The 23,155-nt window shown below is 33.1% G+C and overlaps 1 protein-coding gene across 7 annotated transcripts in view; it reads right to left on the reverse strand.

The window, feature by feature from the left end:
• The window catches only part of LOC127705231 (uncharacterized), a 180,571-nt gene that overhangs the window by 14,046 nt on the left and 143,370 nt on the right, over positions 1–23,155 (reverse strand). For all 7 annotated transcript variants that reach the window (XM_052209554.1, XM_052209556.1, XM_052209552.1 and 4 more), the window contains 4 exons: positions 12,736–13,508; positions 9,469–9,499; positions 1,143–1,414; positions 519–546 (listed from right to left, as the gene is read on the reverse strand). In XM_052209554.1, coding sequence (XP_052065514.1) covers positions 519–546; positions 1,143–1,414; positions 9,469–9,499; positions 12,736–13,508 — 1,104 coding nt within the window. The remainder of the gene's footprint in view (positions 1–518; positions 547–1,142; positions 1,415–9,468; positions 9,500–12,735; positions 13,509–23,155) is intronic.

Consider the following 23,155-nt stretch of genomic DNA (forward strand, 5'->3'; position numbering starts at 1 on the left):
TCCTCCGCTGGCGGCCATCTTGGATGATGGATCAGCTACATAGTAACAACACTTGGTCAGCACCTCATAAGGAACATTCATGCCATGTTTGGTTTCATTCCATTCAGTGGTTCTCTAAAAGAAGACATTTGTATGTATTTTCCATAGGGTCCCAGGTAAAACCAAGTCCACCCGCTGGCGGCCATCTTGGATAATGGATCAGCTTCAAAGTAACAACACTTGGTCAGCACCTCATAAGGAACATTCATGCCATGTTTGGTTTCATTCCATTCAGTGGTTCTCTAAAAGAAGACATTTGTATGTATTTCCCATAGGGTCCTATGTTAAACTAAGTCACCCGCTGGCGGCCATGTTGGATTATGGATCCGCTACAAAGTAACAACACTTGGTCAGTACCTCATAAGGAACATTCATGCCATGTTTGGTTTCATTCCATTCAGTGGTTCTCGGGCCAGGTAAGCTAAAAATACTAGATTTCGTTTTAAGTACATGAATATCTTAACATACAGATTACTTACTGGATTTCACTTGTTTTCTTCTCCTTACCTGAAAATGAAGTCTTATAAAACTGTATAAGCATTTATGATGAGATCTGCAAACTTAGGAGAAGTTAAAAATCAAATTCTTACATTTAATATTATTCTTTTTTGTATCTTTAATGATTGCCCCAATTCAATTCACAAATACGTATCATCAGCATTGTTTTGTCATACATGTGTTTAATATCGCCATTATTTTAGGACCATTTTCGAATAATATGGAGGCATTTGTTGTATTTTGTTATGTTTACATAATTTGATAAATGGCGTCAAGTATGACCGTTTTGTTTTAAAAAAAAGTTATCCAATAATTAAGAAAACAAATAGCACATGTTCATATCTATATATATCTGGGTCATTTCTCCTGCTGTGTCAGCAAAGCTTGTGAAATAAACCCGATGCAATATCAATTATTGACACTTCTGTAGTTTATGTAAACATTCCAGCGATCTAATTGTGAAATTCAAGTACATATCTTTGATGTAAGCAGCTCTAAAACTTGGATTTGATTTTGTCAAAATCGTAGCTAATATACTTTGAAGTGACCATAATTGAAAGGGAGATATGAAAATGCAAAAAACACTTTATCTCTATATAGCTTACCATGCATAATGTGTGTGTTGTTATTTTCATTTCTCGCAAACTTTTATCTAGATCTCCGAAACATATTGAATTATTCTCTTTCAAGTGAATAAGTGTCAAAAACTTCAGCATCTGTGTATTTCCTGTGTTATTCTTTCCAATATCCCTCCAATCTATCTCATCCATTCCAAGACGAAGTGCTAATTCATGTATCAAGTCTTCCTCACAATTACCAGAAAGACGAAGCAACTCGGGGTTACTTGGAATTTGATCTAAAGAATATTCACTCAAACCTACAAGTTGTATAAAATGTAAACATTGTGAAAAGATAGTAATAATTATGTTATTAGGTAAATGTGACGATACATTACTAGAACACTATTAGTCAATATTGGCAACAAATAGAGATAGTAATTATATTTCAGAACTGTCTACCACCAAGATTAATTATCTATATTTCTATGGTCCTGTCTGGCTATTCTATGAACAATATCTATATGGCCTTGTCTGGCTGTTCTAATATAAGCTATATATTTATGACCGTGTTTGGCTGTTTTTAGGATATTCTACCATCAAAAACAATTATCATTTTTATCTGTATAACCATGTCTGGCCGTTCTTATGATATTGTAATAAGGAATAATTATCTATATCTCTATGGCGGTGCCTTGCTGTTTTACCAGCATGGCTAATTTATACAACTGAAATAACGAGTTCCAATTTGTTAGCCGGCATGAAGTTTTTCTCTATATATTTTATACTCAAAATGATAGGCAATACCACATCAAACTAGTAATCAAAGCATGTGAGGCTGTGAAAGCATTTGCTGCCAAGTTAATGTTTTTGTAACTTTTGTCAAACATCCATATGTAAAAGAATTAAACCTGACAGGAGTCTATATAAAATATATCCAGCAAAAAGGTCTATTTACTTTTTAATTCCTGAGAATTACCGGTCATTATTTTTAATAACGCAAAGGGTCATTATGCTATTTGACACTGTCTAGAGATGTAACCTTGATCATTTTGCATTATATTGATTATTATACAATCTGTTTACAGAGTTGAGTTTATAAGTATCAATCAGCAATTAAAGAAGGCCCTAATACATAACAGAGTCCGTAATTTCATCGAAGTATTAAAAGCATGGTTAGTGACATTTCTATAACGTGCGTAGTGATTTTGTACGATAACTTTATGAATAATAATAATAATAATAAATTCTTTATTTAAAGAGGGTTAACACAGTTAGTTACAATTACTAATCTTCCCTGTGGCCCTCATATACAATACATGTAAAAAATAATAATAAAAGAAAAAGAGCAAATATACAACATATTAACACAATCGTATAGTCATGATAGTTCAATGTACATGTACCATAATTAGAACATATAAAACAGTTACAGATTGCATGTAGTGAATAGATATTATATACAAATCAAAATCATACATTCTAAAAAAAAAGAGTAGTAGTTGCAATCATTTCAAGACTGAATATTAGGACTGTCTCAAGTATTGTTTTATAATTTGTTTAAAAGAAAAAGTGTTTTGCACTTTACGCATTTCATATGGTAGTCCGTTCCATAAAACTGATCCAGAATAAGCAAAAGATTTTTTAAACAGTTCAGTTTTTGGCTTAGGAACTATCAAATTACCTTGAGTGACACCCCTTAAAGCATAAGGATTATTAACAGATATAAGTTGAAACTTTTGAAGTAGGTACTGTGGTGCTTCTTTCCGCATACATTTATGTAGCAGTAAATATTTGTGGTATTTGATTCTGTTTTTAACTGTCATCCATCCAAGTTCTTTAAATAAGGGGGCTGATGGGGATAAAGGGTCTGCATCAAGAATTAATCTTGCTGCTCTTTTTTGAAGTTTTAATATTCTTACCATCCCTTCATTTTTACATTCTCCCCAAACAATACAGCAGTAATCGATGAGCGGCAGAATATACCCATTATAGTATGCTTTCCTGGCATTAATATCTAAAAATTTCTTTAATTTAGAAAGAAGGTATATTCTTGATGAAATGCTAGCACAAATTTGATCAATTTGATTTGTCCAGCTAAGTGTGCTGTCAATTTTAACACCTAATAATTTTTCACATGATGAATTTTGTAGTGTTTCTGAATTTATTAGTAAATTTGGTTGAAAAGATTGAGTTCATAACTTCTGACTTGTTCCAGTAACCAAACATTTTGTTTTTTTGGTATTGATGAACATATTATTAATTTTGCACCATTCTTCAACTCTGCATAAATCTTCTTGTACATCATCATGTAAATTTTCTATGTTTTTCCCGGATTTATGGAGAGTAGTATCATCAGCATACAAGTCTGTTTTACAATTTTTAATGCAAAGGGGAAGGTCATTTATAAATAAGACAAATAATAGAGGACCTAGTATAGATCCTTGGGGGACACCAACTTTCACATCTTTTTTTATCAGAATTAACATTGTAAATGTTTACTTGCTGTGTTCTATTACTTAGGTATGACCTGAAAAAACCTACTGCAGACTCACTGAATCAGTAAATAGCAAGCTTTAAGCAAATGTCATGATCTACAAGATCAAATGCTTTTTTGAAGTCCAACAGTATTGCTAAGTTTAAATTACCATCATTCATTTCTTGCAGCCATTTGTCAATGATATCAATAAGTGCAGTTTGACAAGAATGATGTAGCCTGAAACCTGATTGTGTAGGATGTAAAAGTTTAAATTTAGACAAGTACTTGTACATGTTATTTGAGACATGCCTTTCTAATACTTTTGATAGAGATGGAAGAACAGATATTGGTCTGTAATTTGTTGCTAAAACCTTGTCACCATCTTTGTAAACTGGTGTTACCTTAGCATTTTTCAGTAATGAAGGATATATACCAGTATCTATCATTCTGTTGAATATATATGTGAGAGGAGTGGCAATATATGGGGCACTTATTTTAAGGATTTTGGGTCCAATATTATCAGTTCCTGATGATTTATTTACATCAAGTTTGGTTAATTCATCAAATAGCTCATTTATCTTTATTGGTGGTATGGTAAATTTCTCATGTTTTTGTTGTTTTAATTGATTATTAATGAATGTGCTAAGATTATTGAAATCTGCCTTGTCAACAGATGTAATATCTCTTTGCTCTCTTAGTTTTTCAGCACAGGAAGTAAAAAAGTTATTAAAAGTATCTGCTATAGATTTTTTATTATTTGTTGTTGTATTGTTCTCATCTGTAGCTAACTCATGTGGGGATTTTTTTTACCTTAGGGTTCAGGCTATGAAGGCATTTCCATAAAGATTTTGAGTCATTAGAGTCTTTTACCATGTTTTTATAATAATTCTTTTTTGAATTCTCTATTATTTGTTTAGTTTTATTTCTCCAAAATCTATATTCACTCCACAATCCAAGTGCATTATATTTATCCCTCATGTTCCTAGCATACATAATTTCACTATTATACCAATCAGGTTGCCTATCCTTTTTAACTCTCTTTTCAACAACAGGAGCATGTTTATCTAAAACTTTGTTCAACATATCATAAAATAATTGGAGACAGACAGAAGGATTGTCTTCAAATTCAATTTTATAAAAAGGTGTACTTTGTAGGTCTAATAGAAATTCATTTTGGTCAAATTTTTTGAAATTCCTGTATGTGATTGTACTATGTGTATTCTTTTTATCTTTATTAACTTCTTTCCTTGTTAAACAAATAGGATAATGGTCACTAATTTCATATTTACAGACATGTGATTCCTGTACCTTATCTAGATTACTGACATAGATATGATCAATCAATGTACTAGTATCCTTTGTAACCCTTGTAGCATCTACAATCAATTGTTGAAGATTGAATGATTCTAAAACACTCAGCCATTTTTGAGGAGGTTTGCTTGGTGCTTTAAAATTCATATTAAAATCACCCAATAATATTATATCTGAATTAATGGTCACTGCCATTCCTAGTTCTTTTTCAAAATCATCAATCCAGTCTATTGTTGACTTTGGTGGTCTGTACACAAAACATAGTAAAAATGATTTTTTATAATCTGGTTTTACTTCAAACCACATTGTTTCAATACCTCCTATTTCAATGTTGATTTGTCTTGAAAATTTTATTTTTTCAGAAAAATAAACAATCAAACCACCCCCACCCTGGGAAGTTCTGTCTTTTCTTTCAGACAAGTAACCAGGTATTTGTAATTCATTATCTTTAGTGTTTTTAGTTAAAAATGTTTCACACATGCCCACTACATCAGGTGGGTTTTTTGAAAACATAAGTGTGTGTTTGATTTCATCATATTTACTTTCAATCCTATTAACATTATGAGAACAAATCCTGATACCTTTAGATTTACTAAAACCATATGTATCAAAACTATTATCACCAGGATCTATTTGCTTCCTTGTCATTGCATGGTTTTCCAATTTGATTAGATAATACATACAAATAGCTATTGCTAAAGTAAATACATAGATATAAGATAATTTCACATCAATTAGACAATTGGTCTCAGGAAGTGGATACAATAAATCACATGCTATGATATCATTAGAATCATTATCAGACATAACACAGTTTGTATCAAGCTGCTTATCATCAAGTAATGTATCCTGTCCACATGTTTGAGATAAAGTGTCAGCATTATTTGAAGTAATTAATGCATCATTAATAATATGAAGTTTTGCAATAGACACTTTCTTGGTTGTGTCAAATGAATAATTAGCATTCTCTTTTTCTTCAATGATATCATAATTAACACTCCCATTTTTGTTTCTTTTAGAAATTCCATACTCTTGTGAAATAGAAAATGTGGACTTACATATACAAGATAATAAATTGCATTCAGAGCATAAAGTTGAAAGTGCATTAAATCTGTTTGAAACAGTGGTTAAATTGGCATTCTCTTCTTTGCCATTTTTTCATGCTAAACAAAATTTCAGTTTGTGGCCATACATATTACATTTATGACATTTAATTTTCATTTCAAATCTACACGAGGATGTTTTATGGTTAAGTTCACCACAGTTAGCACAGGCATAAGAATGATAATTTAGTATTCCCACTATATTGAAGATAACCACATATAATTTGTTTAAACTAGATACCCCAATGATGAGTATGGCCAGGTTTGATTCAAATTGACCCAGTTGTTTTCAAAAAGATTTTTTTTACAAACAGATGAGGATAGACAAATAGTGCCAAGTGATGGGAAATCTCACAATGGACATTATGTCCTATGAGCCACACAAAAAAAACAACCCAAACACTAAATACAAAAAAAAATAAACTGCTTCGTTGAGCACAGCTAGATACACCCTCACAGGTACAACCCTGAACAGTTGGGGCAAGAAAGGACTTAATAATCAAGCTAGATACAGGTCTGAATTTGGATTGTAATTAAATATTTGACATATTATAGGTTTCTGACACAGAATAAATGTAGTCATAGAACTATATTGGTTATATGATTTTAATTTATATTCAATTGAAGATTTCTTGCTTTTATGCAATACACTGTCATTGACTGTGCGCTGTGCTGTTGTGCATTACTTAGTAAATCTGTTTTCAGACTATAAACAAAGAATAAGCAATTGTGACCCCCAATTTTTCTTTATATAACTCAAGAACTGTAAAAGTGATGCTACCAAAATTTGTACTTGATCTAAGTTTTGTGCATAAGTTTTGTAACATTTGGTTGAGAAAAACTAAAGTTAGAGAACAGACACAAATATTTCAAGAATTTTTCCATTTGTAAAGGGGCATAACTCTAGAACAGTAAAAGTGATACCACCAAATTTCAAACTTGATCTGTGTTTTGTAGTAATAAGCATTGTGTATAAGTTTCATAACATTTGGTTGAGGCAAACTGAAGTGAAGGATCGGAAACGAACAATTCAGCAACTTTTCCATTTGTAAAGAGGCATATCTCATGTATCTCTAGAACAGTAAAAGTGACACCACCAAATTTGTAACTTGATCTGTAGTTTGTAGTAATAAGCATTATGTATAAGTTTCATAACATTTGGTTGAGGCAAACTAAAGTTGGAGAACGGAAACGAAAAATTCAGCAATTTTTCTATTTGTAAAAGGGCACAACTCTAGAACAGTAAAAGTGATGCCACCAAAATTGAATCTTGATCTGTAGTTTGTAGTAATAAGCAATATGTATAAGTTTCATAACATTTGGTTGAGGAAAACTAAAGTTGGAGAACGAAAACGAAAAATTCAGCAATTTTTCTATTTGTAAAGGGCATAACTTTAGAACAGTAAAAGTGATGCCACCAAAATTCAAATTGATTTGTGTTTTGTGGTAACAAAAATTGTGTATAAGTTTCATAACATTTCACAGAGGCAAACTAAAGTTAGAGAACGAAAACCAATTTTGGGAAGTAGACGTACGTACAGACGGACAAGGGTAAAACTTAATGTCCTCTCCGCTACGGTGGGAGCATACAAATTGTCCCTCCCTTTTTTTAACTTCCCCCCCAATTCCAGAAAAATAATATTTGAAAAAAACTTTACTTTTTATAAAATGTGGTACAGTTTAAGAGACATCAATGTACTAAAACAAGCATTATTGTCTGAAAACAAGAAAAATGCTTGCTTTAGACCCTTTTGACCCTAAATTCCTGAACAGTTTGGCAATTACCCCACACATGAATCCCAATCTTCAACTTGTGGTATGGACCCTTGGGGTACAATTTCAGAGCAATCAAAATACTTATACACAAGTTATTGTTCTGAAACTAGAAAAATGCTTGTTTGGGGACAATTTTCAACCCTAATTCCTAAACGGTTGGGACCATCACGCCTAAAAACCATCCCAACTTTCCTGTTGTGGTATTAAACCTGTTGCTTAAATTTCAAAGAGATCCATACACTTAAACTTAAGTTATTGAGAAATGAAATGTTGTCGGATGACGACGATGCAGACAATGACGCCGATGAGGACATGATAGCATTTTACGATCCCATTTTTTTTTTGCAGTCGTATTAAAAATGTAATTTGCTCTCAAATAAATGTGAAGGTTTTGTCAAGAATTGCTGATTTAGAGTTTAAAATGATGATACTCAAATGGATACATTTAAATTTGTATTTCATTTATTATCAAACTAGTTAGTTCATAATCTATGTTTCAATGAGAACTATGAACTGAGTCTGCATTTCATATTATTCATGTTATTACGATCGTTATGAAAACACAAGTAAGGCATGTTAAAATTATGTAAATATTATTACTTGTGTTTGTCAAACAGCTTTTATAATATGAATTATGTGTTACCTTTATACCTACTAAAGTATTGATGTTGACAACATTGCAAACCATTTTTTATATCTACCCATAAAATCCAAACACTCTATAACTAAGCAAATTTCAGTTACATTTATTTTAAGACATACATGCAGTTCAATGTTCCAAATTATACGCTTATAAAACACCAATTTCTACAACAATGCTCTTCAACATCGAACTTTATTTGGCCTGATAAACTTTTTTAGATTCGAGCGTCACTGATGAGTCTTTTGTAGACGAAACGCACGTCTGGCGTAAAAACAAAATTTAATCCTGGTATCTATGATGAGTTTATTATAGTGACAATAGAATCAAAATTAAAAAAAAAATCACATCCAAACTGTACATGAGTTAACTCCATTATTAATAAATATGCCTTGTCTTATCATATCAAGTTACATAACAATGCTTTTTTTTGCGCTATAAAACCAGGTTCAATCCACCATTTTCTACATTTGAAAATGCCTGTACCAAGTCAGGAATATGACAGTTGTTGTCCATTCGTTTGATGGGTTTTATCATTTGATTTTGCCATTTGATTAGGGACTCTCCGTTTTGAATTTTCCTTGGAGTTTAGTATTTTTGTGTGACTTTACTTTTTAGTAAACATCCTAACAATATTCGTAAGCAAGCCGACCAACTTTGGACCAACATGTAGTAGTGAAATCATGACAAAAACAGTAAAGGTTTATATGCTAGTCAACTCTTATATATATCATGCATATAAACTCATCATAGATACCAGGATTATTTTGGGATTTACGCCATACGTGCGTTTCGTCTACAAAAGACTCATCAGTAACGCTGGAATATTTTCTGAGATTTTTTTGTGGTAATGGAACACAAAGATAGCCGATACACATTTCAATTCCACAAATGTTTAGAACTGGATTATTGTGAATCTTACTAATGTTTTGTATTTATGTTATCAGCTCACAATATAACTTAAATGGAAATGAAATATACTCTTAAGATACATATTTTACTCGTGAAGGAATTATGATATTTTTGAGATCTTTTAACAGAAAAAGAAATAGTCAATACATTTACCTGGACAACTAAGATCACACTGCATTTGTTCCTATAAGGAAAAAAAACCTTTTTATTATTATACAAGTATTTGTAGCTAACATAATCCGGCTAACATACCAAGAAACAAAAACATAGAATCTGCTTTTAAGTTATATGTTAGTATAATGTTAGACTAGTGTTGATTACCAAACTATGCTGAACAAGTTTAATCAAGCCACAATTTGTATGTGCCTGTCCCAAGTCAGGAGCCTGTATTTTCGTTGTTGTAACTTGTTGGTGTACATCCTACTAGTTTTTCGTTCTTTGTTTTATGCATGAATCAGTTCGTTAGTTTTCACTTTTGGATTGTTTTACATCTGTCATTTCAGGGCCTTTTATCATGTTTATAGTTGAATATATATGGTATGGGTTTTTTTGATTAGTGAATGCCATACCATGACCTACAGTTGCTACTATGTCATTTGGTCTCTGGTGGAGAGCTTTCTCATTGGCAATCATACAACATCTTCTTGTTTTCATATTAATCATAATATTTGGAATTACAAAGTTACACCAATGAGGCTACAACAAGTACCTTTATGTGACTTTTTTGGAGGGATTGTATGGATTGTTGTGCGACCTTTAAATACACTGATTGTGTTGTCCTACCTATTATGACATTTTGAGTAAGTGTAAATTTGCATGGTGGTTGATGCAGGCATAACATAAGAACATCATCATGTATAGCAACTGGTCTCTTTTCGTAGTTCGAAAGATTCTCTCAGTTTTGTGTTTTTTACTTCGGTTTGTAAGTTGTAAATGAATTTTCGAGATTTAAACATCATTCTGCTCAATATGTCTGCGCCTAATGTATACTATTCATTACACTGTGTCTGTGAATTGCAGCACATTGATTAGGCGTATTATCAAATAATTGCTACACTGGCATTGCTGTTAATTATACTCGAAAAAGTTATGAAAAAATAACAGATGGAATATAAATTTAAGAGTGTCATTATTCATGTTTATTATATAATTGAATACCGTTGGTTTAAAAACTCATTTGAACATTTGGTTTTATACATTGCTTAACATATGGTTATTCATTCATGTATTTCCTTTTCATACAGATCTAACATGAAATATGTATTTAGCATCAAACAAACTGTTTAGGTTGCACTTTGTAAATACAGCTGTTTCTCAAACCACGCCTCTTTTGGGGAGATATATAATATTCATAGATATGTTAATTTGTTAACGTACTGGTTCCCATTTATGATCTCTGTGTTTTATTTCATAGAGACATCACTTGGGAATGTAACCAGTATAGAAAAACATGGTAGCGCCTAAATTTTAATTCTTAGGAGGTCCAAAAATGGAGGTAAGGGTGGTATAGAATTTTAGTATAAGTTTAAACTCTTAGAAGTTCAGGGCATATAAATGTTGAAAATATGCCGCACAGCCCTATATTTTGACCTTTGAATAAAATAGTAGTGCATATAAACTTTCCGTTCTAGGATATTATTTTTCACGAAACTTCATAGTAAAAGTGTCACAGTTTTAGCCGCAAAGGGAGTTCCTATGGGAAATTGCATTGTCTATATTTACAGAATTGCAACCTTTAATTTGAAAGAACTACTTTAAACACAAAAGTTCGGCATAACTTATGCACTAGTTTTAACCGCAGTAGGCCAGTGATCACTGTAGATAAACTGTAGACAGTTTATGAATTTGTATAGATTTAGAAAAAGCTAGAGTTGAAAAAAATGATTGTTATCATACTGATGAATAAAATTGTCCTTGTATTCTTTTTCTTTTATGTTTGAGCTTTAAATTTTGCCATTTGATAAGGGACTTTCCATTCCGAATTTTCCTTGGAGTTCCGTATTTTTTTATTTGTTTTTTTTTTTACTTATTTCTATACAGTCGATTCCACTTAATTGCATACCGCTTAATAGCATAATTCGGTTAATTGCATACTTTTCTCCTGCACAAAATCATTTCCCATTCATCTAATGTTAAATTGTCCGGTTATATGCATAGCCTTACAAGTGGCCTTTCGGTTAATTGCATAGAAAATATTCGCCAGCTAGATATGCTTAGTTAAAACTGACGAGATTTTTGACCGGAAACGGCAATTTGGTAAGTATATTTTTCTTGAATGCATCATAATTTTCGTTATTATTTCATATTTACTTTTGTGTTATTTAAATAAAGTTTTTAAACAGTTTCTTTCGTGTTTATATGATTAAAAAATAAGCCTCGATGTGTACACAGGTAAAGTTTCCCATGTTCTATTTTAAGCCTCGAGGTCATAAAAATGTCAAACAGGTGATTGTTGTAAAAACACGTCCATTCTATCTCAAAAGGTGTTAATTATTGATTGGATATCAAACATTTTTCATAGATTACATTTGGGGTGAATTTTAAAAACAGTAACCCCTGTTAATTATCGATCATTATCCAATGTGTACTCTCGTAATTCGGCTTGGGGTGATCTACACTTATGTTAAATATTACAGGGCATTTATAAATGGTTGAAGAATTTAATACATCAATCTTTTATTTTTAATATTTTTTGAAAAGAAAATTAACTTCTAATTATTATATTTTCTCTCTTTTAACACTCGTGTCCTGCAAATAACCCGTACAGGGCCCCATTACCTGTTAACTACTTTGCATATACGAAACTAACGAGGTTAAAGAAATAGTGTTACATCACTGTGCAAGCGGTAAATACTGCATATCAAAGACAGTTTAGTACACATTTATTGTTTAAAATGATTATAAACTGTGTAGTATTGTTAAACAGTTAATTTAATCAAAGCGTAGCAATGTACATTGTACATCCGGGTCATAGAAACAAATCTATTTTTAGAACAATTAGTTTTATTTTCGTATCTCAGGTAAAGGAAAAGTCGGTACGCAAATAAACTAAAACAAAATGTGTTTATAAACTTTATTGAAAGAATACAAAATAAAATAACATGTATGACACTAGACACATAACTTTTATTAGAATAAATAGCATTCAATATGTTGTAAGTGGGTTATGGACGTTCATCTTTCTTCAGGGATTTCCTTTACTGATCTGTACTATCGATGTTATTTGACTCCGTAATTTGGCATTTCGGATATAAGCATACTCCGCTTAATTGCATAATTTTGTCTGACAAATAGGCTATGCAAATAACCGGAATCGACTGTATAAAGAAACAAACCAACTATATCATGTCCATAAATATCTGTCTTTTATGCATCATAAGAAATTATTCAATATGAATATAATTAAAGTAAAGTACATACCAGTTTCTGATTCCAAACTCTCCAGTTGTGTTTAATGTTTTCACCATGTTCGCAAAGACATTCCTCTGTATCTACAACCATATTTTCTTCTGGAGTAAAACAGTTTAATTTTGAGCAGGAATACTCAGTGTGGAATGGTAACTTGTTGTTGGCTTTACAATGGATAGTTGACTGATAAAATTCAGATATTCTCTCTAAAGTAACAAACAAGCAATCCCGGACACTGGTGGCTATATCAGGTATTATCAGGCCCTTGGAGCGCTTGTGGACTAGGTACAGTAAGATCTTATTTCCTTCTACACAGACAACAATATCATGCTCTTTATCAAATGATAACCCAACAAACCCAGAAAACATAAGTTTCCGTCCATGGTATTCTTTTAATGTCCACATACTCAGACATGCACATATTAGACGGTTTGGTAAGGCTGGAGGTATGATGGTTCCTTTGAAAACAAAAGCCAAACTAACAGTCCTCTCTGGTGTACATTCTTGTGTCAAGAAATCTGTATCGTTTCTTTGTGTTAGCATACAGGGTACAAAGAAGTTTTCTATTGGTAGACGACTTCCTGTTTTTGTATCATATCTCCGTTGTTCGGATACGATATCTAGATGTATCAGCATATCAAATATGTACTCTTTAAATGGTAAAATCTGACGGAATTCTTCTTGTTCCCAAATCTGGTAGAGGTCTACTTTTTGTATCATTCCATTTTCAGACATCTTTTTGAAGGTTTTCCTTGTTTTATTTTCTTTGGGCCAAAATGCAACATCTATAAAAAAGAAATATAATTTATATTATGAGGTTATAACGATCTATAAAAGCTACACGATAAAACTATTTGTATCGCTCACCAAAATCATCACTGGAAAACAAATGTATCCTAATAATTCGATTAAATGTCTTTTATATCAGAACAAATTATTTTTTTTTCTAGTCTGTTATAACGGGATTTGATGATCAAAGTTGAATCATTTCCCATTTGGAAGAAAATAATCTGAAACAAGGCTTGCATGTGCTGTGGGAAAACTGCTAGTTTTCAAATGTTTGCATGGTTTGTACATGTTTTATGTAGGAGAAACACTAAGAATGATGTACGGCAGTCATCCTTGATGACATCTTGTCAGTCAATTACTGTCTTTTATATTTTGTATTTTCCAGCTTTTAGCACAATTTTTCGGTATAAAGACTACTCCTCAGTTACTATTTATTCTAAGTCAAAAAATATTTTGAATGTTTATTAACTTGATTTAAATAATACATTCCTGTTGGGCGGGTAATTTTTTAGTTTTGAGGTAAGTTCCCAAGCTGTGATCGTATATAAAGAAGACATTTATGTTAAATACACTGAATGTTATTTTTTCTTTGAAATACTGGTTATTTGAAGATTCCCCGTGAGTTTTGTCTTTATCAGTTCAATAAATTTAGAGAATATCATCCTAATGTAAGACTACATCTACAGCGATTGGAGCAAAATGTCTTCAAAAAATCCAAACCATGCCGCATCATGATAGAATATAGTGTGGACCAATAAATGATCAAATATCCATCTAAATAAAAATGGTTCAATATGATATTAAAGATGTCTATAAGATGATAAACAGCACAAAATTACCTCTTTGTTCTCATTTATAAGGTCCTTTTGGTTCATTTATACCTCTCATTCCCTCAAACTTTTAAGACTAAGAACTATTACATATTTATGTAAGAAATGTGATAATAAATGAGTAATTGTATTGTTAAACCTGAATGAGCTATACATATAAAAGTTTACTGACTCCATGGAGGGCTCAATAAGTTCTTACGTAAAACTGAAGTTTACGTTCAATTCCAGAGAGAGACATGTAATGCTTCCCTATTAGTAATTAATTATTTTATTATTTTTGTTCAGTAGTCAGGCTTTCATAATCCCTATACATCACCACCTGACTATGGTGTAAGGGGTTTGATATATAAAACAAACAAAAATGAATAATTGACTACATTGTTTTTCTACCAGTAGTAAATAATGTATTGTTACTGCTTCAAAAGCATTTCATTTACATATTACAGTATATTCCTTAAAGAGCAACTTAAAAAGATGTTTTCTTGTTAAACCCAAAATTGGAAATTTAAAGAAAAAGTCAAAATAAGCTCCCCAAAACTCTGTGTCAGGCTTGCTCTGCCTACTAATATTAATGGTAGATCCTCATTTTGATGTACATTTTTCACAAATGTGTTTTGAGACTTAATCCACTGACAATATTTCAGGATTGCAATATTTCAGTGAAAAATAATGAAATTAAGAAACAAGAGTGCACACGCTGAAATGTCTCGCCTTCTTTACTAATCATTGATATTATGTTGATAGTCCTAAATATAAAGCTTTATTACAGCTGTCACATAAACTTAACATTAACCAAGTAAACTAAACATTGACCAATGAACCATGAAAATGAGGTCAAGGTCAGATGAACCATGCTAGGCAGGCATGTACAGCTAACAATTCTTCCATACAACAAATATAGTTGACCTATTGCTTATAGTTTAAGAAAAACAGACCAAAACACAAAAACTTAACTTTGACCACTGAACCATGAAAATGAGGTCAAGGTCAGATGACACCTGCCCGCTAGACATGTACACCTTACAATCATTCCATACACCAAATATAGTAGACCTATGGCATACAGTATAAGAAAAACAGACCAAAACACAAAAAATTAACTATAACCACTGAACCATGAAAATGAGGTCAAGGTCAGATGACACCTGCCAGTTGGACATGTACACCTTACAGTCCTTCCATACACCGAATATACTAGACCTATTGCTTATAGTATCTGAGATATGGACTTGACCACCAAAACTTAACCTTGTTCATTGATCCATGAAATGAGGTCGAGGTCAAGTGAAAACTGTCTGACGGGCATGAGGACCTTGCAAGGTACGCACATACCAAATATAGTTGAACTATTGCATATAGTATTAGAAAAAAAGACCAAAACTCAAAAACTTAACTTTGACCACTGAACCATGAAAATGAGGTCAAGGTCAGATGACACCTGCCCGCTAGACATGTACACCTTACAATCATTCCATACACCAAATATAGTAGACCTATGGCATACAGTATAAGAAAACCAGACCAAAACACAAAAACTTAACTATAACCATTGAACCATGAAAATGAGGTCAAGGTCAGATGACACCTGCCAGTTGGACATGTACACCTTACAGTCCTTCCATACACCGAATATACTAGACCTATTGCTTATAGTATCTGAGATATGGACTTAACCACCAAAACTTAACCTTGTTCACTGATCCATGAAATGAGGTCGAGGTCAAGTGAAAACTGTCTGACGGGCATGAGGACCTTACAAGGTACGCACATACCAAATATAGTTATCCTATTACTTATAATAAGAGAGAATCTAACATTACAAAAAATCTTAACTTTTTTTTCAAGTAGTCACTGAACCATGAAAATGAGGTCAAGGACATTGGACATGTGACTGACGGAAACTTCGTAACATGAGGCATCCATATACAAAGTATGAAGCATCCAGACCTTCCACCTTCTAAAATATAAAGCTTTTAAGAAGTTAGCTAACGCCGCCGCCGCCGTAGCCGCCACCGCCGCCGGATCACTATCCCTATGTCGAGCTTTCTGCGACAAAAGTCGCAGGCTCGACAAAAATGAGAGTTCATTACAGGTCAAAGGTGCATGTGCAGCTTCTCTTAATAGGATTAATACCATCATTGTTTTTTCTCCTTTTAGTCTTTGTTAAATTGACATTTAAAAAAAAAAACGGTTTCAAAATTTATCTTTGTTAATTGGCATGAGTAAAAGTTTTTTTCTGTCCAGTCAAACATTTCTTATAAGATTTCATTGCATATAAGATCACCAATCAAATCCCCCCTCTTTTTCCTGTTTACAAGCTTTAGTAACCATGTCATCTAGAGTTTTCAAAATATTCTATAAAAGCACAAAAAAAGAATGGCGCTTCTTAATCCCCAAAATATATTTGAAGGACCCAGAATTATTTTTTTTGCAGTGAAATGCAAGGTTGTTTTTCTACAGCTGTCAAATTCAAGGGAATATTTTTGTTGAACCTGTTTCGTAGGAAACCAGATGTGTCGTTCTATGATTTGATGGTTTTACATCCAAAAGTTCAACAGCTGATCACTGGATTGATCATAGATATTGTATCTCTAACAGACAAATATGATATTTTTGAAATAGTTTACAACGACAGACGACGACGAAGACAGACAATGGACGACGACGGACACCAAGTGATGGCATAAGCTCACATGGGGCCCTTTGGGCCCCGGTGAGCTAATAAAAGACAAACAGACAAATATGATATTATAAAATAGGGGCGAAATATACCAGAGGGACATTCAAACTCATAAACTGACATCGCCATGGCTAAAAAAGAAAAAGACAAACAAACAAATATGATATTATAAAATAGGGGCGAAATATACCAGAGGGACATTCAAACTCATAAACTGACATCGCCATGGCTAAAAAAACAAGAGGCTCTCAAGAGCCTGAATCGCTCACCTGCATTTCAGAGGAGAAGATTTTTAAATGTTAGCAAACTTGATGAACAAATTGTGTTAAATTGTCTTTAAAGGGCAATAACTCCTTAAGGGGTCAATTGACAATTTTGGTCATATTAACTTATTTGTAGATCTTACTTTGCTGAACATTATTGCTGCTTACAGTTTATATATATCTATAATAATATTCAAAATGATAACAAATAAAATGCTCCGCAGGGCGCAGCTTGATACGACCGCAGAGGTCGAACCCTGAACAGTTTGGGCAAGTATGGACACAACATTCAAGCTTGATACAGTCTTGCATTTGGATTGTGATTAAATATTTGACACAGCATAGGTTTCTGACACAGAATGAATGTGGTCTAAGAACTTAAAAATTTTAAATTGGACATTCACCTATTATGGTCCAATATCCAAAATCTAAATACATGGTTAAATTCAGCATATCAAAGAACCCCAAGAATTCAATTTTTGATGAAATCAAACAAAGTTTAATTTTGGACCCTTTTGACCTCAATGTGGACAAAGTTGATAATGGGGCCCAAAAATCAAAAATCTAAATACATGGTTAGATTCAGCATATCAAAGAACCCCATATATTCAATTTTTGTTGAAATCAAACAAAGTTTAAACACATCCTGTTTGGTGTGTATCTCCTACTATATCATTATTATTTGCTTTTAAATATAAATCAGAAATATCCAAATTAAAATGGAAAATTTTAAAAGAAAACCCCCCCCCCCCCCAAATTTTTTGAACCCCCTTATGATTCATCACCCCCAAACTCAATCCCAGCCTTCCCTTTGTGGTATGGTACCTTGCAGTACAATTTCAGAGAGATCCATACACTTGAACACAAGTTATTGTCTGGAAACTAGAAAAATGCTTATTTTTGGCCCCTTTTTGGCCCCCAATTCCTAAACGTTTCGGCAATTACCCCCAAACTCAATTCCAGCTTTCCCTTTGTGATATGGAACCTTGTAGTACAATTTCAGAAAGATCCATACACTTACACACAAGTTATTGTCATGAAACTAGAAAATACTTGTTTTTTGCCCCTTTTTTGGCCCCTAATTCCTAAAATTTTGAGGCAATTACCCCCAAACTCAATTCCAGCTTTCCCTTTGTGATATGGAACCTTGTAGTTCAATTTCAGAAAGATCCATACACTTACACACAAGTTATTGTCATGAAACTAGAAAAATGCTTGTTTTTTTGCCCCTTTTTTTGCCCCTAATTCCTAAAATATTGAGGAAATTACCCCCAAAATCAATCCCAGCATTCCTTTTGTGATATGGAACCTTATGGTACAATGTCAGAGAGATCCATACACTAACGCACAAGTTATGTCTGGAAGTTACAAAAATGCTTATTTTTGGCCCCTTTTTGGTCCCTTATTCCTAACTGTTGGTACCATAACCCCCAAAATCAATCCCAACCTTCCTTTTGTGGTATTGAACCTTGTGGTAAAATTTCATAGAGATCCATTCACTTAAACTAAAGTTAGAGTGCGAAAACGAATGTGTCTTCGGACGACGACGACAACGACGACGCCAACGTCATACCAATATACGACCACAAAAATTTTTTTGCGGTCGTATAAAAACTGCAAAATTTTGTTAAAACTACCAATTGGGTGGCAGCAACCCAACAATGGGTTGTTCGATTCTTCTGAAAATTTCAGAGCTGATAGATCTTGACCAACTGAACAATTTTACCCCATGTCACATTTGCTCTAAAAGATTTAGTTTTTGAGATATAAGCCAAAAACTGCATTTGACCCTTATGTTCTATTTTTAGCCATGGCGGCCATTTTTGACGATGGATCAAAACTTCGGATACAATTTATAAACAAGATACCCTAAGGAACATTTAGTTAAAAGTTGAGGGTAATTGGCCCAGTAGTTTCAGAGGAGAAAATTTTTAAATGTTAGCAAACTTGATGAACAAATTGTGTAAAATTGTCTTTAAAGGGCAATAACTCCTTCAGGGGTCAATTGACAATTATGGTCATATTAACTTTTTGTAGATCTTACTTTGCTGAACATTATTCCTGCTTACATTTTATATATATCTATAATAATATTCAAATAATAACAAAAAACTGCAAAATTTTGTTAAAACTACCAATTCGGTGGCAGCAACATAACAATGGGTTGTTTGATTCGTCTGAAAATTTCAGAGCTGATAGATCTTGACCAACTGAACAATTTTACCCCATGTCAGATTTGCTCTAAAAGCTTTAGTTTTTGAGATATAAGCCAAAAACTGCATTTGATCCCTATGTTCTATTTTTAGCCATGGCAGCCATGTTTGTCGATGGATCAAAACTTCGGATACAATTTATAAACTAAATACCCTAAGGAACATTTAGTTAAAGTTTGAAGGTATTTGGCCCAGTAGTTTCAGAGGAGAAGATTTTTGAAATAGTTTACGACGACAGACGACGACGAAGACAGACAATGGACGACGACGGACGCCAAGTGATGGCATAAGCTCACATGGGGCCCTTCGGGCCCCGGGAGCTAATAAAAGACAAACAGACAAATATGATATTATAAAATAGGGGCGAAATATACCAGAGGGACATTCAAACTCATAAAAAGACATCGCCATGGCTAAAAAAAGAACAAGACAAACAGACAAATATGATATTATAGAATAGGGGCGAAAGATACCAGAGGGACAATCAAACTCATAAACTTACATCGCCATGGCTAAAAAAGAAAAAGACAAACAGACAAATATGATATTATAAAATAGAGGCGAAAGATACCAGAGGGACATTCAAACTCATAAACTGACATTGCCATGGCTAAAAAAACAAGAGGCTCTCAAGAGCCTGAATCGCTCACCAGCATTTCAGAGGAGAAGATTTTTAAATGTTAGCAAACTTGATGAACAAATTGTGTAAAATTGTCTTTAAAGGGCAATAACTCCTTAAGGGGTCAATTGACAATTTTGGTCATATTAACTTATTTGTAGATCTTACTTTGCTGAACATTATTGCTGCTTACAGTTTATATATATCTATAATAATAGTCAAAATAATAACAAATAAAATGCTCCGCAGGGCGCAGCTTGATACGACTGCAAAGGTCAAACCCTGAACAGTTTGGGCAAGTATGGACACAACATTCAAGCTTGATACAGCTTTGCATTTGGATTGTGATTAAATATTTGACACAGCATAGCTTTCTGACACAGAATGAATGTGGTCTAAGAACTTAAAAATTTTAAATTGGACATTCACCTATTATGGTCCAATATCCAAAATCTAAATTCATGGTTAAATTCAGCATATCAAAGAACCCCAAGAATTCAATATTTGATGAAATCAAACAAAGTTTAATTTTGGACCCTTTTGACCTCAATGTGGACAAAGTTGATAACGTGGCCCAAAAATCAAAAATCTAAATACATGGTTAGATTCAGCATATCAAAGAACCCCATATATTCAATTTTTGTTGAAATCAAACAAAGTTTAATTTTGGACCCCGATTTGGACCAACTTGAAAACTGGGCCCATAATCAAAAATCTAAATACATGTTTAGATTCAGCATATCAAAGAACCCTAAGAATTCAATTTTTGTTAAAATCAAACTAAGTTTAATTTTGGACCCTTTGGACCTTAATGTAGACCAATTTGAAAACGGAACCAAAAATTAAGAATCTAAATACACGGTTAGATTCGGCATATCAAAGAACCCCAATAATTTAATTTTTGATGAAATCAAACAAAGTTTAATTTTGGACCCTTTGGACCTCAATGTGGACCAATTTAAAAACGGGGCCCAAAATCCAAAAACTAAATACACAGTTAGATTCAGCATATTAAAGAACCCCAAGAATTCAAGAATAAAACCCCATTGAAATTGGTCAAGAAATAAGCAATTTATACGAAGTATCTTCTTTTGCACAATACTGTGCAATTAAATATTTCTTGCTATTGTGCAATACTGTACAATTGACAATTTCTTGCTATTGCGCAATATTGTGTTATTGGATATTTCTTGCTTTTGCGCAATACTGTGCAATTGAAGATTTCTTGCTATTGCGCAATACTGTGCAATTGAAGATTTCTTGCTATTGTGCAATACTGTGCAATTGAAAATTTCTTGTTATTGCACAATACTTATTATATAATAATTTACACATCCTGTTTGGTGTATTTCTCCTACCATATCATTATTATTTGCTTTTAAATATAAATCAGAAACAACCAACTTAAAATGGAAAATTTTAAAAGAAAAAAAAAGGAAACCCCCCCCCCCCCCAAATTTTTTGAACCCCCTTATGATTCATCACCCCCAAACTCAATCCCAGCCTTCCCTTTGTGGTATGGTACCTTGCAGTACAATTTCAGAGAGATCCATACACTTGAACACAAGTTATTGTCTGGAAACTAGAACAAGAGTGCACACGCTGAAATGTCTCGCCTTCTTTACTAATCATTGATATTATGTTGATAGTCCTAAATATAAAGCTTTATTACAACTGTCACATAAACTTAACATTAACCAAGTAAACTAAACATTGACCAATGAACCATGAAAATGAGGTCAAGGTCAGATGAACCATGCTAGGCAGGCATGTACAGCTAACAATTCTTCCATACAACAAATATAGTTGACCTATTGCTTATAGTTTAAGAAAAACAGACGAAAACACAAAAACTTAACACTGAGCAATGAACCTTGAAAATGAGGTCAAGGTCAAATAAAACCTGCGTGACTGACATATAGATCATAAAATATTTCCATACACCAAATATAGTTGAACTATTGCATATAGTATTAGAAAAAAATACCAAAACTCAAAAACTTAACTTTGACCACTGAACCATGAAAATGAGGTCAAGGTAAGATGACACCTGCCAGTTGGACATGTACACCTTACAATCATTCCATACACCAAATATAGCTGACCTATTGCATGCAGTATTAGAAAAAAAGACCAAAACTCAAAAACTTAACTTTGACCACTGAACCATGAAAATGAGGTCAAGGTCAGATGACACCTGCCAGCTAGACATGTACACCTTACAATCATTCCATACACCAAATATAATAGACCTATTGCATACAGAATAAGAAAAACAGACCAAAACACAAAAACTTAACTATAACCACTGAACCATGAAAATGAGGTCAAGGTCAGATGACACCTGCCAGCTAGACATGTACACCTTACAATCATTCCATACACCAAATATAGTAGACCTATTGCATACAGTATAAGAAAAACAGACCAAAACACAAAAACTTAACCATAACCACTGAACCATGAAAATGAGGTCAAGGTCAGATGACACCTGCCAGTTGGACATGTACACCTTACAGTCCTTCCATACACCGAATATACTAGACCTATTGCTTATAGTATCTGAGCTATGGACTTGACCACGAAAACTTAACCTTGTTCACTGATCCATGAAGTGAGGTCGAGGTCAAGTGAAAACTGTCTGACGGGCATGAGGACCTTGCAAGGTACGCACATACCAAATATAGTTATCCTATTACTTATAATAAGAGAGAATTTAACATTACAAAAAATCTGAACTTTTTTTTCAAGTTGTCACTGAACCATGAAAATGAGGTCAAGGACATTGGACATGTGACTGACGGAAACTTCGTAACATGAAGCATCCATATACAAAGTATGAAGCATCCAGGTCTTCCATCTTCTAAAATATAAAGATTTTAAGAAGTTAGCCAATGCCGCTGGGCCGCCGGATCACTATCCCTATGTCGAGCTTTCTGCGACAAAAGTCGCAGGCTCGACAAAAATGTGTTTTTGGCCCCTTTTTGGCCCCAAATTCCTAAACATTTAGGGGAATTACCCCGAAACTCAAACCCAGC

Source organism: Mytilus californianus, unplaced genomic scaffold (genome assembly GCF_021869535.1).
Source record: "Mytilus californianus isolate M0D057914Y unplaced genomic scaffold, xbMytCali1.0.p SCAF_6, whole genome shotgun sequence".
In the NCBI taxonomy this organism is placed as follows: domain Eukaryota; kingdom Metazoa; phylum Mollusca; class Bivalvia; order Mytilida; family Mytilidae; genus Mytilus; species Mytilus californianus.